The following is a 15,758-nucleotide window of genomic DNA, read 5'->3' as shown; positions in this document are numbered from 1 at the left end:
AGAGAACAACAATAACATATCCAACTGTAAATGAACTTTATTGCATTCACATTACTACAGGCCTGTTAAAAAAGCATATCAAAGTTACATCATGTTGTGTTCATGTTATTCACCTTTCAGATGTCGATTTTTCTCAATGTTAATCAAACTCAGCTCATATCTCTTCTCACCCTTTGCATCAGAATTTGAATGTGAGGAGAGAATTCCCTCTAGTGCTTCTGTTCAGTGTCACATGTCTAACTTCAGTTCAATCAATCCAGGGTTGTATTCACAAGGGACGAAATGAAAGCCGATGTAGAGAGACCACCTGAACATACGATAAGTTTTCCGTTGTGAATTGTTTTGCTACTGTGAACTAATGTACTGTCGCTGGGGGGAAAACAATACAGTCTTCAGGTACTGTAACTACTTATATAATACATAATTATGAAGACATTTTTTTTTTCTTCTTTGTGCAGTGATTACATACATTTTCATCACAATGGGTTTACTGCTTTTGGTTCCTTAAAACTTATGAAAACTATTTACATCTTAGAACATGAAAGAATGCAGATTAGTCTCCCCATCAATAATGATTTTCATTTGTTTAAAGATTACAGTATTTAAAAACAACAATTGAAAATATTTACAAAACATTCAGTGTAACATCTTTCTCACTGCCCTATATTTAATGAACAGTATCAAGGTGCACGATTTGAACAGGAATTTCGGTGAAAAATATACCCAGAAATATCATACAAAATGATATTCTGCATTTTACATGTTTTATCTGGATAAAGTAAAAAAGCTTTAATCTCAATGATATCCTTAATAACAAACAAAGTCACATATAAAAACATACAAAATGGGGTAAGGTACATATTGGGTAAGGTACGGAGTAGGCCTCAAGCAGGCATATCTATGTGCTGAAAACAGGAAGTTGTCTTTTTTTTGTACCTATTATGAAATCACTTGACAATCACTTCATATACAGACAGGAGTCCTCTCTCATCTTGGCCTCTTACACTACGAAATAACATGTCTTATTTTTGTTCGAATTTGCAAATAGTCATAACTTTACACACAAACATCTCAAGACACCACAGTAGATCTGAGCAAAAATCAACAACAACACAAAATATCAAAGAGCCCTGATTAGTTGCATGCAGGCTGGCATAGAGATAGGTTAATCATATCTGTATCTACAGTGCCAACTGCCAAGTATGCACTTAAGCAAGAAGGAACAGATACTGTAGAAGAGTTGGAAGGAATTGTGGGAGGTGTAGTCTTGTTGTGGACGGCGTTCACCTCAAGTTGCCACAATACAACAGATTTCTCAGTTGAAATGTAACGCCATCGCCAGCAACACGATAGCAGTAAAACATAATGGGAACTGAAACGATCATTATAGAAACATAAGACAATTTCTGCCCCTTGCATAACACAACATGTTTTTAAATGTTTTTCCAAAATGATCATAATCAACCACCAGGTGAAGGTGTTTACGTTACCTTGAAACTGATACCAATTCTCTCGGATTAATAATTGACTCTAGTCCATTGTTTTTCGTGTTTACTATTGCGTTCCATTAAACTGACTTCATGGAGGCGAGCCTGGGCAAAACATAGACATAGATCTGAATTTTCCACCAGCAGAAAAAGGAAGGACAAAACAAAAGAAACTGCTGCGGTAGAACTGTTGAAGCAACAGGCTGGCTGTTGGTAACAAGTTTGGTTAATGTTACAATAAGTTCCAAAGGTTGACTTCAAAACGACACCCTATTCCTTCTAGTCAAAAGTAATGTACTATTTAGCATAACATTTCTTCTCATACACATTGCAGCAGAATCAAAGCCCAGGGGGAATAATGGCAGGCACAGCAGTATCTATCGAAACCTGATGATCAACAAATCTTTGGTCAAATGAAACATGTCGTATTGCACTGTACAGTCTTGCGAAACCTCAGAGGCGAAACTAGTTTAACTTCATCTTTCTGAATAAGTGCTGTGTCTCATGAACAATGTTCCCTCTAAGCTGTGCATGTGCAGCTCCCAGGGACTGATATGCAGAATAAATATCAGCCCTGTGCGAGACTGAACTTTACTCAACTTTCTAGAGTTTTCCCCGTTAGTTAACACTATCAGCGTTTCCCTTTACTGTGGGAATTGTGATCGAATCAACGCAATATCAGCCACTTTCAATGCAACATACCGAAACAAAACAAACTATGCAAGACTTACTATGCAAAACTAAATATATAAGAGATGTTGTTGTTGGCAGAATGCATCGGAGTAGGATTCTATTGCATTGACAGGCAGACTCAGGCTTGTACTCTACACAGACCAGTGCGCCATAACCAATCAGAGCTGCAGTAGGCCTATATGCAAATAGACCATTGCAATATATAGATCTGTGCCATTCACTTTGAACTGGACTGTTTTTACAGCGTGAGCGGTTGTGAGTAGATCAAAGCGAGAGCTATATGTAGCGACGTGTGCATATTTGTACATTTGTTCAGTAGTTAGTGAGTTATTAGCCCAGTAATTGATAATTTGTAGTCAGAAATGGGGGGGGGGGGTGATTGCTTCCTACAAGAACACAAAATGTGTGCATTTCAGTCTTGAATAAGCTAAGTAGCCAATAGGCAGAGGGTAGCATAATTTGTCTCATTCTCTGTAATAATGGTATGGGAATAATGATGCAAGTGGTTTCTTGCATCAAACAACACAACCACATGTTCAGTCCCCTCCTTGTTTGATGGACAAGTGGATAAACAGGTTAATGTCAAGCCCTGCATGTTTTTTTCAAAAGTCTCATGGAATATCGGCCTACATTGAACACCACACATCAGCTGCTACTGTAGGCTGAATGATAGAACAGCTATTTCCATGTTAAAATGTTATGGGATGCATTTTCTCCATTGTTTATTATGGTAGGCCACTCTGGTAGGCCTATATTATGATCAAATAGCCACAGTAGCCTACTTGACCACTGTTAAAACTAACTTAAAGCAGGCACAGCCGCGGTGTTCACAGTAAACCTGCACAGGAAGTTGCACAGAATTTTCACAATATTCAAATTTGCGCTCAGCAGACCTGAGTTTTAACAATCATGCTGGTAGAATCTACAGTCTACCTACACCATGGCAACTCTGTATATAACCATTCATGTTAGGCTTTTAAACATAGGCTGTTAAAGAGTTATATCATTTGTAATCAACCACAGTGCTTAAAGGCTGGCATCATCAGTAGATTATGAGGAAACAAATGCCTCAATCAGAATGACCTGAGTGCCAAAGTGACTGTCATCGGACACTTAACAGGAAACAGTCCAAAGGATAGTGACAAGCCCCTTATTGATCATCAAGGAAACAGTCCCTTCCAGAAACAGCCAGTTAACGAATCAGTTCCTGTCGCTGTTTAGACCTGGCGACAGGGAGACAGAGAGAGAGAAAGGGCAAAAGAGAGTGAGAGTGAAAGAGAAAGAGAGAGACAGACAGAGAAGGGGAGAGAGAGAGAGAGAGAGAGAGAGAGAGAGAGAGAGAGAGAGAGAGAACGAGCATATTGTTACACAATAATAGAAAGTAAAAACAGGAGAGACTTTTCACTAATCATTACAAGGAGCACAAGCAGCATGTAAACTACAATCATTTAAAAAAAACATGTCCCCTATGAAGCTATGATGCTGAATAGAAAGAGAGCTATTATAAATACAGTAGATGTAGATACAATATGTTTTAGATAGATATGTTCATTAGATGTACAATAAAAATATAGATATATTAATTGTAGATTGAACACGTGGACACAGTACCTTCTGCCCCAACATCTGATCATGCATGTTATCTGTTTGATGGCCACCTAAAAAAGAAAAAGACTAAGTCAGAAGCTGATCTGTGACATATTGTGGAGGAAAGTCATCTAACGTTTAAATCTCCAGAGGAACATTGCCTCCTCCAAAGTTCAGTAGAATTAAGAGTTGGGCAGAAAGAGACAAGTTAGTCAAGACAGCAAGTCTTTCCTCTCAGTGCAGGTAGGCCCATATTTCACCCAGCATTACATAATAGTATGACCCAAAATAAATAATCTCCCTTCACCACAGCCATGCAGCTAAATTACCTTAATTAGAAAAGGGGTGAGTCAATTCTTAAGATTTCCCCATGAGAACAATGGTAAAGCAGAGCTATCATCATCGCCAACTGGTTTGGTAAACAATGAGTAATCATCCGGCCTCCATTTTATACTCCACTTGTGACGGAAGAAACACTACCCTTTGACCTACATTCAAACACCCTAGTAGTCATGTTTAATAGGATAGCTAAGTCAGATACTGTGCGTACAGCATATCAGATATTATACAGGGACAGATACAGGGACGGACTGGGATCAGAAATCTAACAAGCAGGCAATAATGTCTAACACACAGGCCCATTTTTGCCCCTGGAAGCCCCAACACCTGCCCTGGACTGATAGGACAGATACTGTATGTACAGCATATCAGACATACGGGCCCAATGTAAACAAAGTATCTCCCTCTGAAGCTACAGTAAAGAGGAACTGATAGAGGATGTGGTTAGTGAGAAGATTTGGAAGGGTGAGAACAGACAGACAAGTGTTCCGGGTGAGTTTTACTGTCCAAAGCTGAGTGGCTAGTTTCACAAACCAAAATCATGTGAATGCTAGCCTGGTCAAATATCTGTTTGTACTACTCTTGCCAACTCCATAGCTTATTGTCAAGACAAAGATGTTAGGCATGACAATGAGTGACAAGGGGTTGACATGATAGCCCAAACAGACTGGCACTCAGGCTATGTGAATGCATTATGGAGTGTTGTTTTTGCCTTGGAAAATGTAATCATTTTCATTTGTTGAGTTATAATTTTTTATCAAATATTCAAAATATGATGTAGGTCTGTCATATCCTGACCATAGAAAGCTTTTATTTTTCTATGGTAGAGTAGGTCAGGGTGTGACAGAGGGTTTTGTCTAGTTTATTTATGTCTATGTTGGTTCTAGTTTCTTTTTTCTATGTTGGGGGTTTTGTCTAGTTTATGTATTTCTATGTGGGGTTCTAGTTGTTGTATTTCTATATTGTTGTTTTTTGGGATGATCTCCAATTAGAGGCAGCTGGTCATCGTTGTCTCTAATTGGGGATCATATTTAAGTGGTTGTTTTTCCCACCTGGGTTTGTGGGAGATTATTTTTAGTAAGTGTATGTTGCTCCTCTTTGTCACGGTTTGTTGCGTTTATTAGTTTATTTGTATGTCTTGCATAGTTTCTGTCACGTCCTGACCAGTATAAGGGGTTATTTTAGTTTGGTCAGGACGTGGCAGGGAGTGTTTGTTTCATGTGGTTTGGGCTAGGTATTTAGGTAGAGGGGTACTTGTTTTATATGGTTCGGGGTGTGTGTATACTTAGAGGGGTGTTGTATTTATGTGTTCCGGGGTTTTTGGTTTATGTTCTTGTTTTATGTTCTAGGTTGTCTATGTTGTGTATTTCTTTGTTTGCCTGGTGTGGCTCTCAATCAGGAACAACTGTACATCGTTGTTTCTGATTGAGAGTCCTACTTAAGGAGCTTGTTTTTCACCTGTCCCTTTGTGGGTAGTTATCTTTGCACTGCTGTTAGTATAGCCTGCAAAACTGTCGTTCCTTGTTTATTGTTTTTTCGTGTTCACGTTTAAATAAAATAATGAGCACGCAACCCGCTGCGCCTTGGTCTAATCTCTTCGAATACCGTGACAGTTCCACAGTTTAAATAAAATGTGGAACGAAACACACACTGCGCCTTGGTCCCATTCTTCAGACAACCGTGACAAGGTCATTATGAAGTATATGTACTGCTTTTACAGTGACTTCTGTGAACTGTCTAGGAAAGATGGGAAACCATAAACCCAAAGTGACAAATGAAAATGACATATACTGAATATTGAAGGACATACTCATTAATGGGAAGGTGGACTGCCTTCGAGCTCCTGTCAAAATGGACACAAAACCTACTATTACAATTTAGCTTAAAACAAATTAAATAAAAAAGATAATTAAACCAAAGGCAATGCTGATGAACAATAAATAGCCTACAAGTGAGGTTAATGCTTAATCCATTAATAGATTAACAATAAATAGCCTACAAGTGCAGTTAATGCTTAATCCATTAATAGATAATAGTTTTCTTATATTATACACTGAGTATACAAAACATTAAGGACACCTGCTCTTTCCATGAAATAGACTGTCCAGGTGAATCCAGGTGAAAGCTATGACCCGTATTGGCTGAGTTACCAGACAACATTACAGGTTGTGTAATCAATCCCCCATGCAAAGCCAAAATGGATGGCTGCCAGAGCATGCAGGCTTGGCAGAGGCAGGGCCACTGTACAGGTTAATCTAGCACCAGTTAGCATGACAAGTACGTACATGATCAGATACATGAGTATGACAACTAATGTACTTACGTTGGGCAGAGCGCCTCTTAAATAACAGCAGTGCAGCAAGGAGTACAATGATCAGAGATCCTAGCACTACAACAGGGGTTAGCCATTTGGTGGTGGACAGATTATCCAAGTGGTCAGCTTTACGACCTGGACAGACAAAATGGACATAAATTGGGAGTAACAAAATCAATAGGCAATTCATATGAAGTCAAGAGAAAAAGGTTAGTTATGCTTGGGTCAAAGTCAATATCAGGGCATTTCACACACACAGACTTGAGCTCTGTTCAAATCTGCATGCATCTTAATAACCTTTTACTGCAGTGGGATAAATCAAGGTCACACAGAGAGATTATTAGTTTTAAACAAATCTTGAAGACTGAAATATAACAAAACCTTTTGACATAGAAATACTGGATTTGTTTGTTTTTTTAAATCTGGAAAATATTCATAACATTCCACCCATGAGGCCAGAGAGGGCCCTTTTGGTCATTGACTGCAAGAATGGGCTACTTTACTTTCCATTGCTAAGAACAATTCGTTTGGCATTAGATGCATCCTTTGTCTTGGAAAATTCCAAGCCAGGCTAAAGAACAAAAGCTGAAGGACCGCTTGTAGTCCTAAAACCCGGAAATGAGTTACTCTTGGTTCGTTCAGCCATTCCTATGGTGAAAATGAATGGGGAAAGAATATGGTTTTGAGATAAATACCGAAAATAAGGTCAGAGGTTAACACAGGTTTTGGAGATTTTATACATTTTGTTCTATGAGATAATATCAGTCAGTTAACATGACCTTTATGAATTATGAAGCCTTTATGTGCTTTATTAAATTACATAAAAGCTTCAAAATTCACAAAAAGTTATGCAAACTGATGAAGATTATCTCGTAGAACAAAACATATAAGATCTCCTAAGCCTATGCTTACCACAGACCTTATTTTTGGCGTTTATCCAAAAACCCTCCAAAAACTCCATTCATTTCCTCATAGGTTTCGTCCAACAAACCATTCGGGGAGTTAGTGCCTACAAAAAGATGCCATTACTATTGCTATCTATTGTTTCTTTCCCAAATCAAATCAAGACATTCATTTTCTTTTTTCCAGTTTCAAGGAAGATGTTCAGTCAGATTTGGCAGCATGTTATGGCCTGATCTACTCCACCCCTCAGTGACATGTTGTTCTCTCATTATAAAGCTGACTTTTATTGCGTTCAGAAATGTCATAAAGACGTCGTAAAAAAAGGCCTATGTTAATAAAATTAGACTAGATTAAGGCTGAATTGTTTTACAATTATCAGGGTCAGGATGAGCGAATACGATAAACTGGCAGGTTTTGGACTTGACCCTGCTTCTACAAAGGATGACATCACCAACATATTCATACCCATAGGTAGCAGGCATGGCAGCACGTACCTAAGTCTCGAGACACAAACTTTATCACAAATGATGCCATCCCCTCCTTGGCACCATTGACATTGAGCACTTTGCACGTGTAGTTTGTGGAACTGGATGTAGCCTTCAGCACTGTGAATCTACTGGAGAGGCGGAACAGTCCATCGTCAGTCTCTTTGGCCACGAGTTCAGCACTGCGCGTCCAATTGCTGCCAAACTGGTCAAACCACCAGATCAACCCTGTCTGGTGCCCGCCTGTAGAGTTGCAGAAAAGGGTCACATCTGTGTTCTCTTTGATGTTGGTCACAGGGATGGAGCTCATCGTTGGAGTCTTGTACTTAGCTGAAAGAGAGAGAGGAAGGGAAAAATATATTATACATGTGGTTGATATTCGCTACATCAGTAGTTATACAACGTCAGTGGGTAAACATTGTCTAGACGGACTTTGCACCTTTTCAACGTCAATTCAGTGGTTATATCTTGGAATGAGATTACCGTAGGAGTGATTTTATTAAACTGGAATTACCTCTTTCTATTACATGTTCTAATTTGGTCTGTGTACACTGTGATTGCATACCATGGGCAGAAAGAAAATATAAATATAAATTTCCACTGAAACAGAAAGTAAACAATGCTCCTGCTGTGCTGTCCAATTACACACTTAGAAATAGATCTGAACTCCCCCTGAAAATATTCCAGAATTAACATCCTTCTCAACTTTGTATCATAACTGTATGGAAGTGCTTTCTCAGAATTGAAAAGCCTGTCCAGCTATAATTCTATCCTCGATGCAAGTCTTAGTGGTTGTATGGTTGTGTGTGTGTGTGTGTGTGTGTGTGTGTGTGTGTGTGTGTGTGTGTGTGTGTGTGTGTGTGTGTGTGTGTGTGTGTGTGTGTGTGTGTGTGTGTGAGACAACATTGAAAGTTGAATAGAACTTCATTCCAAAGCATTTCAGCGTATGGGCATCATAACCTATGAGCCGAGACACATTTAAGAAAACATGTTGTCTATTCTTCTATTGCCCTCCAAGCTTGGCTGAATATTTCACATGTTAAGTTTGCTCCTTTAATGAACCTGTGTTGAAAAATGTGTATATTTTCCTAAAATCACACTTGGTTGAACTATAGACAGTCTACGACTCACCTGTGACACTGAGGCTGATTGTAGCTGTGGCAATCCCAACATCTGTGGTCACCATGCATTCATACGCCCCCTTGTCGGCCATCTTGGTATTTGTCAACAACAAGGACACATTCATATTCTTCTTGTTCCAGGATGGCTCAGCAAATTTAAACCCAGGGGTTAGGTCCATTTTCTCTTTATGGTATTCCAACAAATTATCATCAGCTTTATCAGCAGCTCCCATTCTCTTCCAGGTCACCGTTATGATGGTCACATCCACAACCACAGGTTTGACAATGCACTCTAGAATTAACTGCTGACCATAAACCCCATGGTATTCTGTTTTACACTCCAGTTTGACAAATGCTGTTAGTAAAATATCAGAGAAAAAAATGTACATTAATACAAGAGAGAATTACTGTTATAGTAGTCAGTTTTATCATGTGGCCAATCTTATTGAACTTTTAGTAAAAAAACTACAATATACAGTTCTCCCAAACCACAGACAAAGGTAACAATCAGCTGAAAGCTATTTTTGTATATGACCATTATTATGGCATTCATGGCACAACTTACACTCAGAGGAATTTCCAGCTCTGATACAGGCTAAATGGATCACAAAAAACAGCAAGGTGGTAGCTGAAGTCATCTTTGGATTCCTGAGTAGGAAGAGAGAAATGTACAATGACAACACTTGTCACAACAGTATGAGGTAAGTCTGTAGACAGCATGAGGTAGCTTTATAGATCGTCTGTCACTCAAAATGGCTCCGGACTGCAAAAAAAGCAAAAGAAAGCAGCTCCCTAGCTGAGGCTAGTCAGAGTCTTCACAAGGACCCAGTCTACCACCACCATGGCAGAGCATCTACCAGGCAGTCAGCCATCAGAATGTAAGTTTAGCTTCAGCTTGTAATAGATGATTTTGTCAGATTAAGCCTCACTTTAAAATGTGTGTTCTTGTTTTGATGGCTGTGGCATTTTTATTGTGATTACACACTAATGGTTCTTGTGTTATTTTAATGTAGTAGATGTATCAAGGGATGACACAGAGACCTCTGGCTCTGAGCAAGACAGTGAGCCAGAGCTGCCAGATGTCATCGAGCCCCTCCCAACTGCATCAAGCACCAGATATGCTGTTCCGAAAAAAGGACCCAATGGTAGGCCAGGCCTATACTTTAAACTACACATTTTAGCTAGCAGCTGTTAGTATCTAATTTTGTGGCTCCCTTAATTATACATTTCCATAGAGATATGACACATTATTTAATGTACAGACGTGTTTGAAAACATTTCCCAGAACTCAGCTTGGCACTAGGAAAAGGGCTTTCAACAGCTCCTGGTATAAGGACAATTCATGGCTTGAATATTCTGTAAATCAAGATTTTATTTAATGTTTCGCCTGTAGGCATTTTTCTTTGCCCAATACACCTGAATCGGCCTTCACATCACAGTCAGGTTTTTGTAACTGGAAAAAGGCGCTGTTTAAAGATTCTGGGTTTAAGCTCCATTTGAAGGCAGAGCATCATATCAATGCTATGTATGCTTGGAATCAGCATAAAAGGGCTATTGACAGCAACTCATCAATGTTAGATGTCATAAATGAGGACCGGAAAAAGAGAGTGGACGAAAACTGTACTTACATTAAAACAACTGCAGATGTGCTCCTATTAACTGCCACTCAAAATATAGCGCAGAGAGGCCATCGAGAGTCTGATGACTCTCACAACAAGGGTCATTTTTTGACAATCTTATAAGAAATAGCAAAGCATGACCCTCTCATGGAGAAAAGGATGAATGCATGTGGCAATGCTAAGTACACAAGCCACCAAATCCAGAAGGAAGTTCTTGAAGGCTTAGCTGAGATGGTACAAAGTGAAATAACAAGAGAAGTAAAAGAAAGTGACGTGTTTAGTGTAATTGCAGATGAAACCAAAGATTTGAAGAAAAAAGAACAAATGTCTTTAGTTTGTGAGATACTATTACAACAGGGCTATCAATGAAAGCTTTTTACACTTTCAGTCAGCTGAAAGCTTAGATGCAGCAGGTCTCACAAAAATGATAATTGATTGCCTTGAAAAACATGGTCTGGACTACAGAAATAATCTTGTGGGGCAAGGCTATGACGGTGCATCCGTCATGAGCGGAAAGCATTCTGGTGTGTCTGCACAGATTAAAAACAGTGCAAGATTTGCATTTTGTGTGCACTGTAATGCACATTGTCAGAATTTGGTTCTTGTAAATGCTGTAAAATCAGTGCCTGAGGCAGTTAACTTTTTTGCTCTCCTGCAGAAGCTTTATAACTTTGTATCTGGCTCGTACGTTCATCTCAAGTGGCTTGCAGTTCAGAAAGAGCTGTATCCACAGCAGCAGCCCAGGGAACTACAGAGACTTACAGCTGTAAGGTGGGCATGCAGATACATGGCATGCAATAATCTGAGGGACAGGCTTCCAGCAGTTCTGAGAGTGCTACAGGATATCACACTTGAAAATAGTGGTGATAGATCAGTGGAGGCAAGGGGCCTTCTTTCTCAGATTGATTTACATGTCATAGGGCTTTTGGTTACCTTTTGTAAAGTGCATGGTGATGCCAATGTCTTTCTGACATGCTCCAATCAAGCTCTCTTGACCCAGCAAGGGCTGTGGATCTAGTAGGTGCTCTTACAGACACATTACATGACTACAGAAGTGAGGGTTACTTTGGAGAACTATGGAAAGAGGTTGAAGAGATTGCAGAGCACTGCAAAATAAGTGTACAAACAGTGTGTAAAAGACAGCCTAAAACAAGCTTACGATTTCACGACTCATTGATGATGAGCACCGTAGGACAGAAAAATAGTGACCAAAGTGATGGTGAGAGCTTCCAAAGAGCTATCTTTTATCAGGTGCTTGACAGTCTCACAGCTGAGCTGCAGAGGCGCTTTTCAAAGAAGAATTGCGAGACAATGCAAGGGGTCCAGTCTCTCAACCCAAAGAGTACAACATTCTTGAATGAGGAGCCTCTGTTTGCCTTTGCTCAGACCTTTGAGTCAGATTTAGAGGACCTCAAACATGAGGTTCATCAAACCAAGCGGCTTCTTGATATGAGAGAGAAAAGTGGAAGGGACAGACCGTCTACTCTCCTTGACTTTGTTGTGTTTCTTGAACCTTATAAAGAGGTCTTACATGAGCTATTTCAACTTTGTAAGATTTCTGTTGTTACACCAGTCAGCAGTGCTTCTTGCGAGAGAAGCTTCTCAGCTTTAAAACGGATTAAAACCCACCTTAGGACAACAATAGTTGATGACAGGTTAAGTCACCTCAGAATTCTCAGTGTTGAGTCAAGGAGGGCACGCTCCCTCAACATGGATGAGTTTGTGAAACATTTTGCCAGTTCTCACCAGAACCGCAAAATTATGCTGTTTTAAATCTATCTAGGATAATTTGGCACTTAGGCGGTCCCTCTGGTCATGATTAAAACCTGCACTGTGTACTAACTAGTACACTGACATTCTAAAATGATAAATCCAAAGGGTATCATGTCACACAGATTTCATTTGGTCTTAATTAGGCCAATTCCAAAACTTGTCTTTGCTATTAGTTAACATAATATATATTAGCATAAATATGATACTGCACGTTTGTAATATTGATGGAAACCAAAATTATTTTGATTTTGAAGTCCATTTCTGCTTGATACCTGGTATGTCAAATTGCAGTGTGTTTTTTTGTAAATTTCCATTTTTGTAAATAAACTATGCAATTTATGTAACACACAAATGCTATCTTATCTCCTTGGTGCTTTATTTTCTGAAAATATTTTGGATGTTCAACACTTATAGACCCAGATTATATATTCATGAAAACAGAGTGAAGTCTCTCCAGTATGTGAGTACAGTACAGTGTGTGTGTGTGTGTGTGTGTGTGTGTGTGTGTGTGTGTGTGTGTGTGTGTGTGTGTGTGTGTGTGTGTGTGTGTGTGTGTGTGTGTGTGTGTGTGTGTGTGCGTGTTTATGTGTGTATGTGTGTGTGTGGGATTGTGTGTGTGCGTGTGCGTGTGTGTGAGAGAGTTAAAGATAGAAAGAAAGAAATTGAGCTGCAGTTCTGCGGTAGAGACACTGACTATTCATAGTATGTTAAAGAATTCTAGTGAAGTAGTGAAGTAACCCTTTTGGACCACACTATCTGCCACATTGAAGAACTCTGGGTTAAGTGAATTATCACTTCTACCTCTAATCAGCAATCATAGGATTCAATCATGCTCCTTAGATGCCAGGTTAGGGTTACACACACATTTTCTGTCATGGTCTATAGACCCCCTGAAGTAGCCTTGCCCCCCCCCCGGCCACCCCATGTAGAAAACTCTAGCTCCACCACTGTTTGTAAGGAAATGAAAAGTCATGGAAATTTGTTTCATAATTGTTGTTAACGTAATTCATGAAAGCACACTTTTAAATATGATCAATCAATTAAAAAACAACATATCAGCCAATATCGGAATGACCCTTCAGTGCATGACTGTGGTGCTGCGTGTCTGCCAGTGTGAGTGGGCCATTGCCCGAGGAGAGAGAGCGAGACATTTCAGCAGCAGGTATAAAAATAATGACAGATTAACTAGATCACCAATTTAAAACATAACTTGTAGCAGTTATCTCTCTAGTTAACTATAGCTATCTAAACATGAATTCCGTTGTTGCCTTTCCACCCGCACTGTAGAGCCTAAATAGATCTGCACTGTTGGAAAACGGGAATTCTCCTCTATTAAACAGTAGCCATGTAATTGGGACAACGTAAAAAAATATTTTAATAATGGCCTAATAGATAAATAACTTGCTGTGCATAGATCTCCCCCGAAACATGAATATTTGAGCCGCATATATAAACATGTCTAGTTAGATACCATGATTTGAAGTAGTCTACCTTATCCATTTGATCCCTGATTTATTGAATGAGGGAATTATTTTATAAAGACAAAAGTATTTGGTTGTAATGTTGAAAAAGCCAGGAGCTCTCCAGATGGAGGGTTAACCACATGTTGACATGTGATTAACAGTGCAGTTCTACGTGGGGGGCTAAGTGCCTTGATCAAGGGCACAACGGCAGGAGGTGGTCTAATGGACCGACTTGGAAAAAGACAGCTCCTGCACTTCTTCCATCCCAAGTCAACCATTGGTCTTAACTAAGTGCATAGTGAATGAGGGCCTCACATAGACAACTGTCCCCTATTTAGCTATCTACTGGTCACCTCCCACCTGGATTGTCAACATGCCTGTTTGAACTATTTCTTTGGCTGACAAATGCAATAAAATGTGAACATTAGACAAATAGACAAAAGAGCATAACACTCACTGAAGGAAACACATTCTATTATTAAGGAAACAATGTGTGGGAGAATGAATTCAAGTTGTCACTAAAGCTGTTGGAGTTATTCTCACCCACAATATCCTCATTGCTTCTAGAGCCAATGCAGTTGAAGAATAGGAATAAACAGCTGCAATGGGAGAATAAGGGATTTTATTTTCTCCCTAGTGAGGACTACTGGAGGGACCTTTCACAAAAAAAATGCATAAATTAGGCCTACGGATGCTAAAATGTATGCAATAATCGAGAGACAAAAGTGCAGTACCCTCCTCTTCAATTTGTTCTTTAGCAGTTTTTGTACTCCACCTGGTCTTTGATAGTATATTTAAAAAAAAAGATTTACATATTTGTCATTGTGATATATAGAGTGTACTGCCTTGCACCTTTGCGTTCCCAGATGGTTGTGATGTAATTATCAAATTCCTTTTTTAATAAACTAGACATTGTATGGGTGTAATGTTAATAGAAAACATTTTTTATCTGGAGTAAACCAACCAGTTATTGAATACATTTTTCAGTAGAATCACAGTAGAGCTCGCATGAAGGGGAAGTAAAGGAGAAGGAAGTTCTATAACTATAATTCCGTTTATGGACTCAGCACTTCACGTGGTTGTGGTTTGGGGACAAAAGCGAACAAACAATTCCATATAGTATACTTTACATGTGGAGAAAGCGCCAAAATGTATGATAACACAAAAGGACTCCGAACTTTCTCTTTTACTATGCAAATAGATAAGAGGTGGTATAGCCTGTTCGACTAGGGAAAGTCCACCATGTATTTTGAGGGTACTATTAGCCCTAAGCAAATAAACATTACTAGTAACGGCACCTCACAAATCTACCCCTCGTGAAGCATAGCCTAACCTTACCCATAATGGTTTTGAGTAGCCACTGTCAGTTGCATATAACTCACAACAACCCGCACGCAGGCAGCCTAGTTTCTCTCAGCTCCTCCATGTAGTGTATTTGAGAAACCCAACTGTAGGCAGGGTCAACTTTTAAAAAGTTGCACATAAAAGTAATTGTGTCTCGAACACACTAAAATTTATTTTTCAAATTTATAAAACAATATCAATGAGCAACAATTAAGAATATTTATTCAGAAAAACAAAACATAGTCTACAGACACGGAAAACGTAAAAAATCTTACCTCGCAAACCCTACAGGCTGCTGACGTTTAGAAGGGGTCGAAAGATCTGATAAAGATCGTAAAATTGACCGACAACAGGCTTTGGCTACTTTCGCTTTCGCTATTACTAGAGTGACGTGTCGATTCTTGTACGTGCCTTCAGAAAGTATTGAAACCCCTTTCATTTGTTCACATTTTGTTGTGTTACAGCCTGAATTTAAAGTGTATCAAATAGTTTTTTGGGGGCACTGGCCTACACACAATACACCATAATGTCAAATTGGAATTATATTTTTCGAAATTTTGACAAATTAATAAAAAATGAAAAGGTGAAATGTCTTGAGTCAATAAGTATTCAACCCCTTTGTTAAGGCAA

The 15,758-nt window shown here is 39.2% G+C and overlaps 1 protein-coding gene across 2 annotated transcripts; it reads right to left on the bottom strand.

The window, feature by feature from the left end:
- Positions 1 to 19: 19 nt before the first annotated feature.
- LOC106564667 (uncharacterized) lies at positions 20 to 15,526 on the bottom strand. 2 transcript variants are annotated; one of them, XM_014130879.2, is made up of 8 exons: positions 15,404 to 15,526; positions 9,495 to 9,577; positions 8,940 to 9,284; positions 7,818 to 8,138; positions 6,430 to 6,555; positions 5,917 to 5,949; positions 3,792 to 3,838; positions 20 to 3,403 (listed from the first exon to the last, which is right to left on the bottom strand). In XM_014130879.2, exons 2-8 carry the CDS (start codon positions 9,565 to 9,567, stop codon positions 3,398 to 3,400), a joined length of 951 nt encoding a protein of 316 aa, XP_013986354.1. In that variant the 5' UTR covers positions 9,568 to 9,577; positions 15,404 to 15,526; the 3' UTR covers positions 20 to 3,397. The 2 variants fall into 2 exon arrangements, with proteins under 2 accessions (XP_013986354.1, XP_045547166.1); XM_045691210.1 differs by lacking the exon at positions 5,917 to 5,949.
- Positions 15,527 to 15,758: the final 232 nt, after the last annotated feature.

Source organism: Salmo salar, chromosome ssa12 (assembly GCF_905237065.1).
Source record: "Salmo salar chromosome ssa12, Ssal_v3.1, whole genome shotgun sequence".
Lineage (NCBI taxonomy): Eukaryota > Metazoa > Chordata > Actinopteri > Salmoniformes > Salmonidae > Salmo > Salmo salar.
The sequence above is the reverse complement of the archived record's forward strand: the minus strand, read 5'-3'. Positions and strand labels throughout refer to the sequence as shown.

Bases quoted from the DNA above. Each gene is read 5' to 3' on its own strand.
- LOC106564667 (XM_014130879.2), bottom strand. From the start codon at position 9,567: ATGACTTCAGCTACCACCTTGCTGTTTTTTGTGATCCATTTAGCCTGT. The intron at 9,285-9,494 runs GTAAGTTGTGCC...TTTTACTAACAG, and splicing joins AGCTGGAAATTCCTCTGAGT to CATTTGTCAAACTGGAGTGT. The intron at 8,139-8,939 runs GTGAGTCGTAGA...TCTCTCTTTCAG, and splicing joins AATCAGCCTCAGTGTCACAG to CTAAGTACAAGACTCCAACG.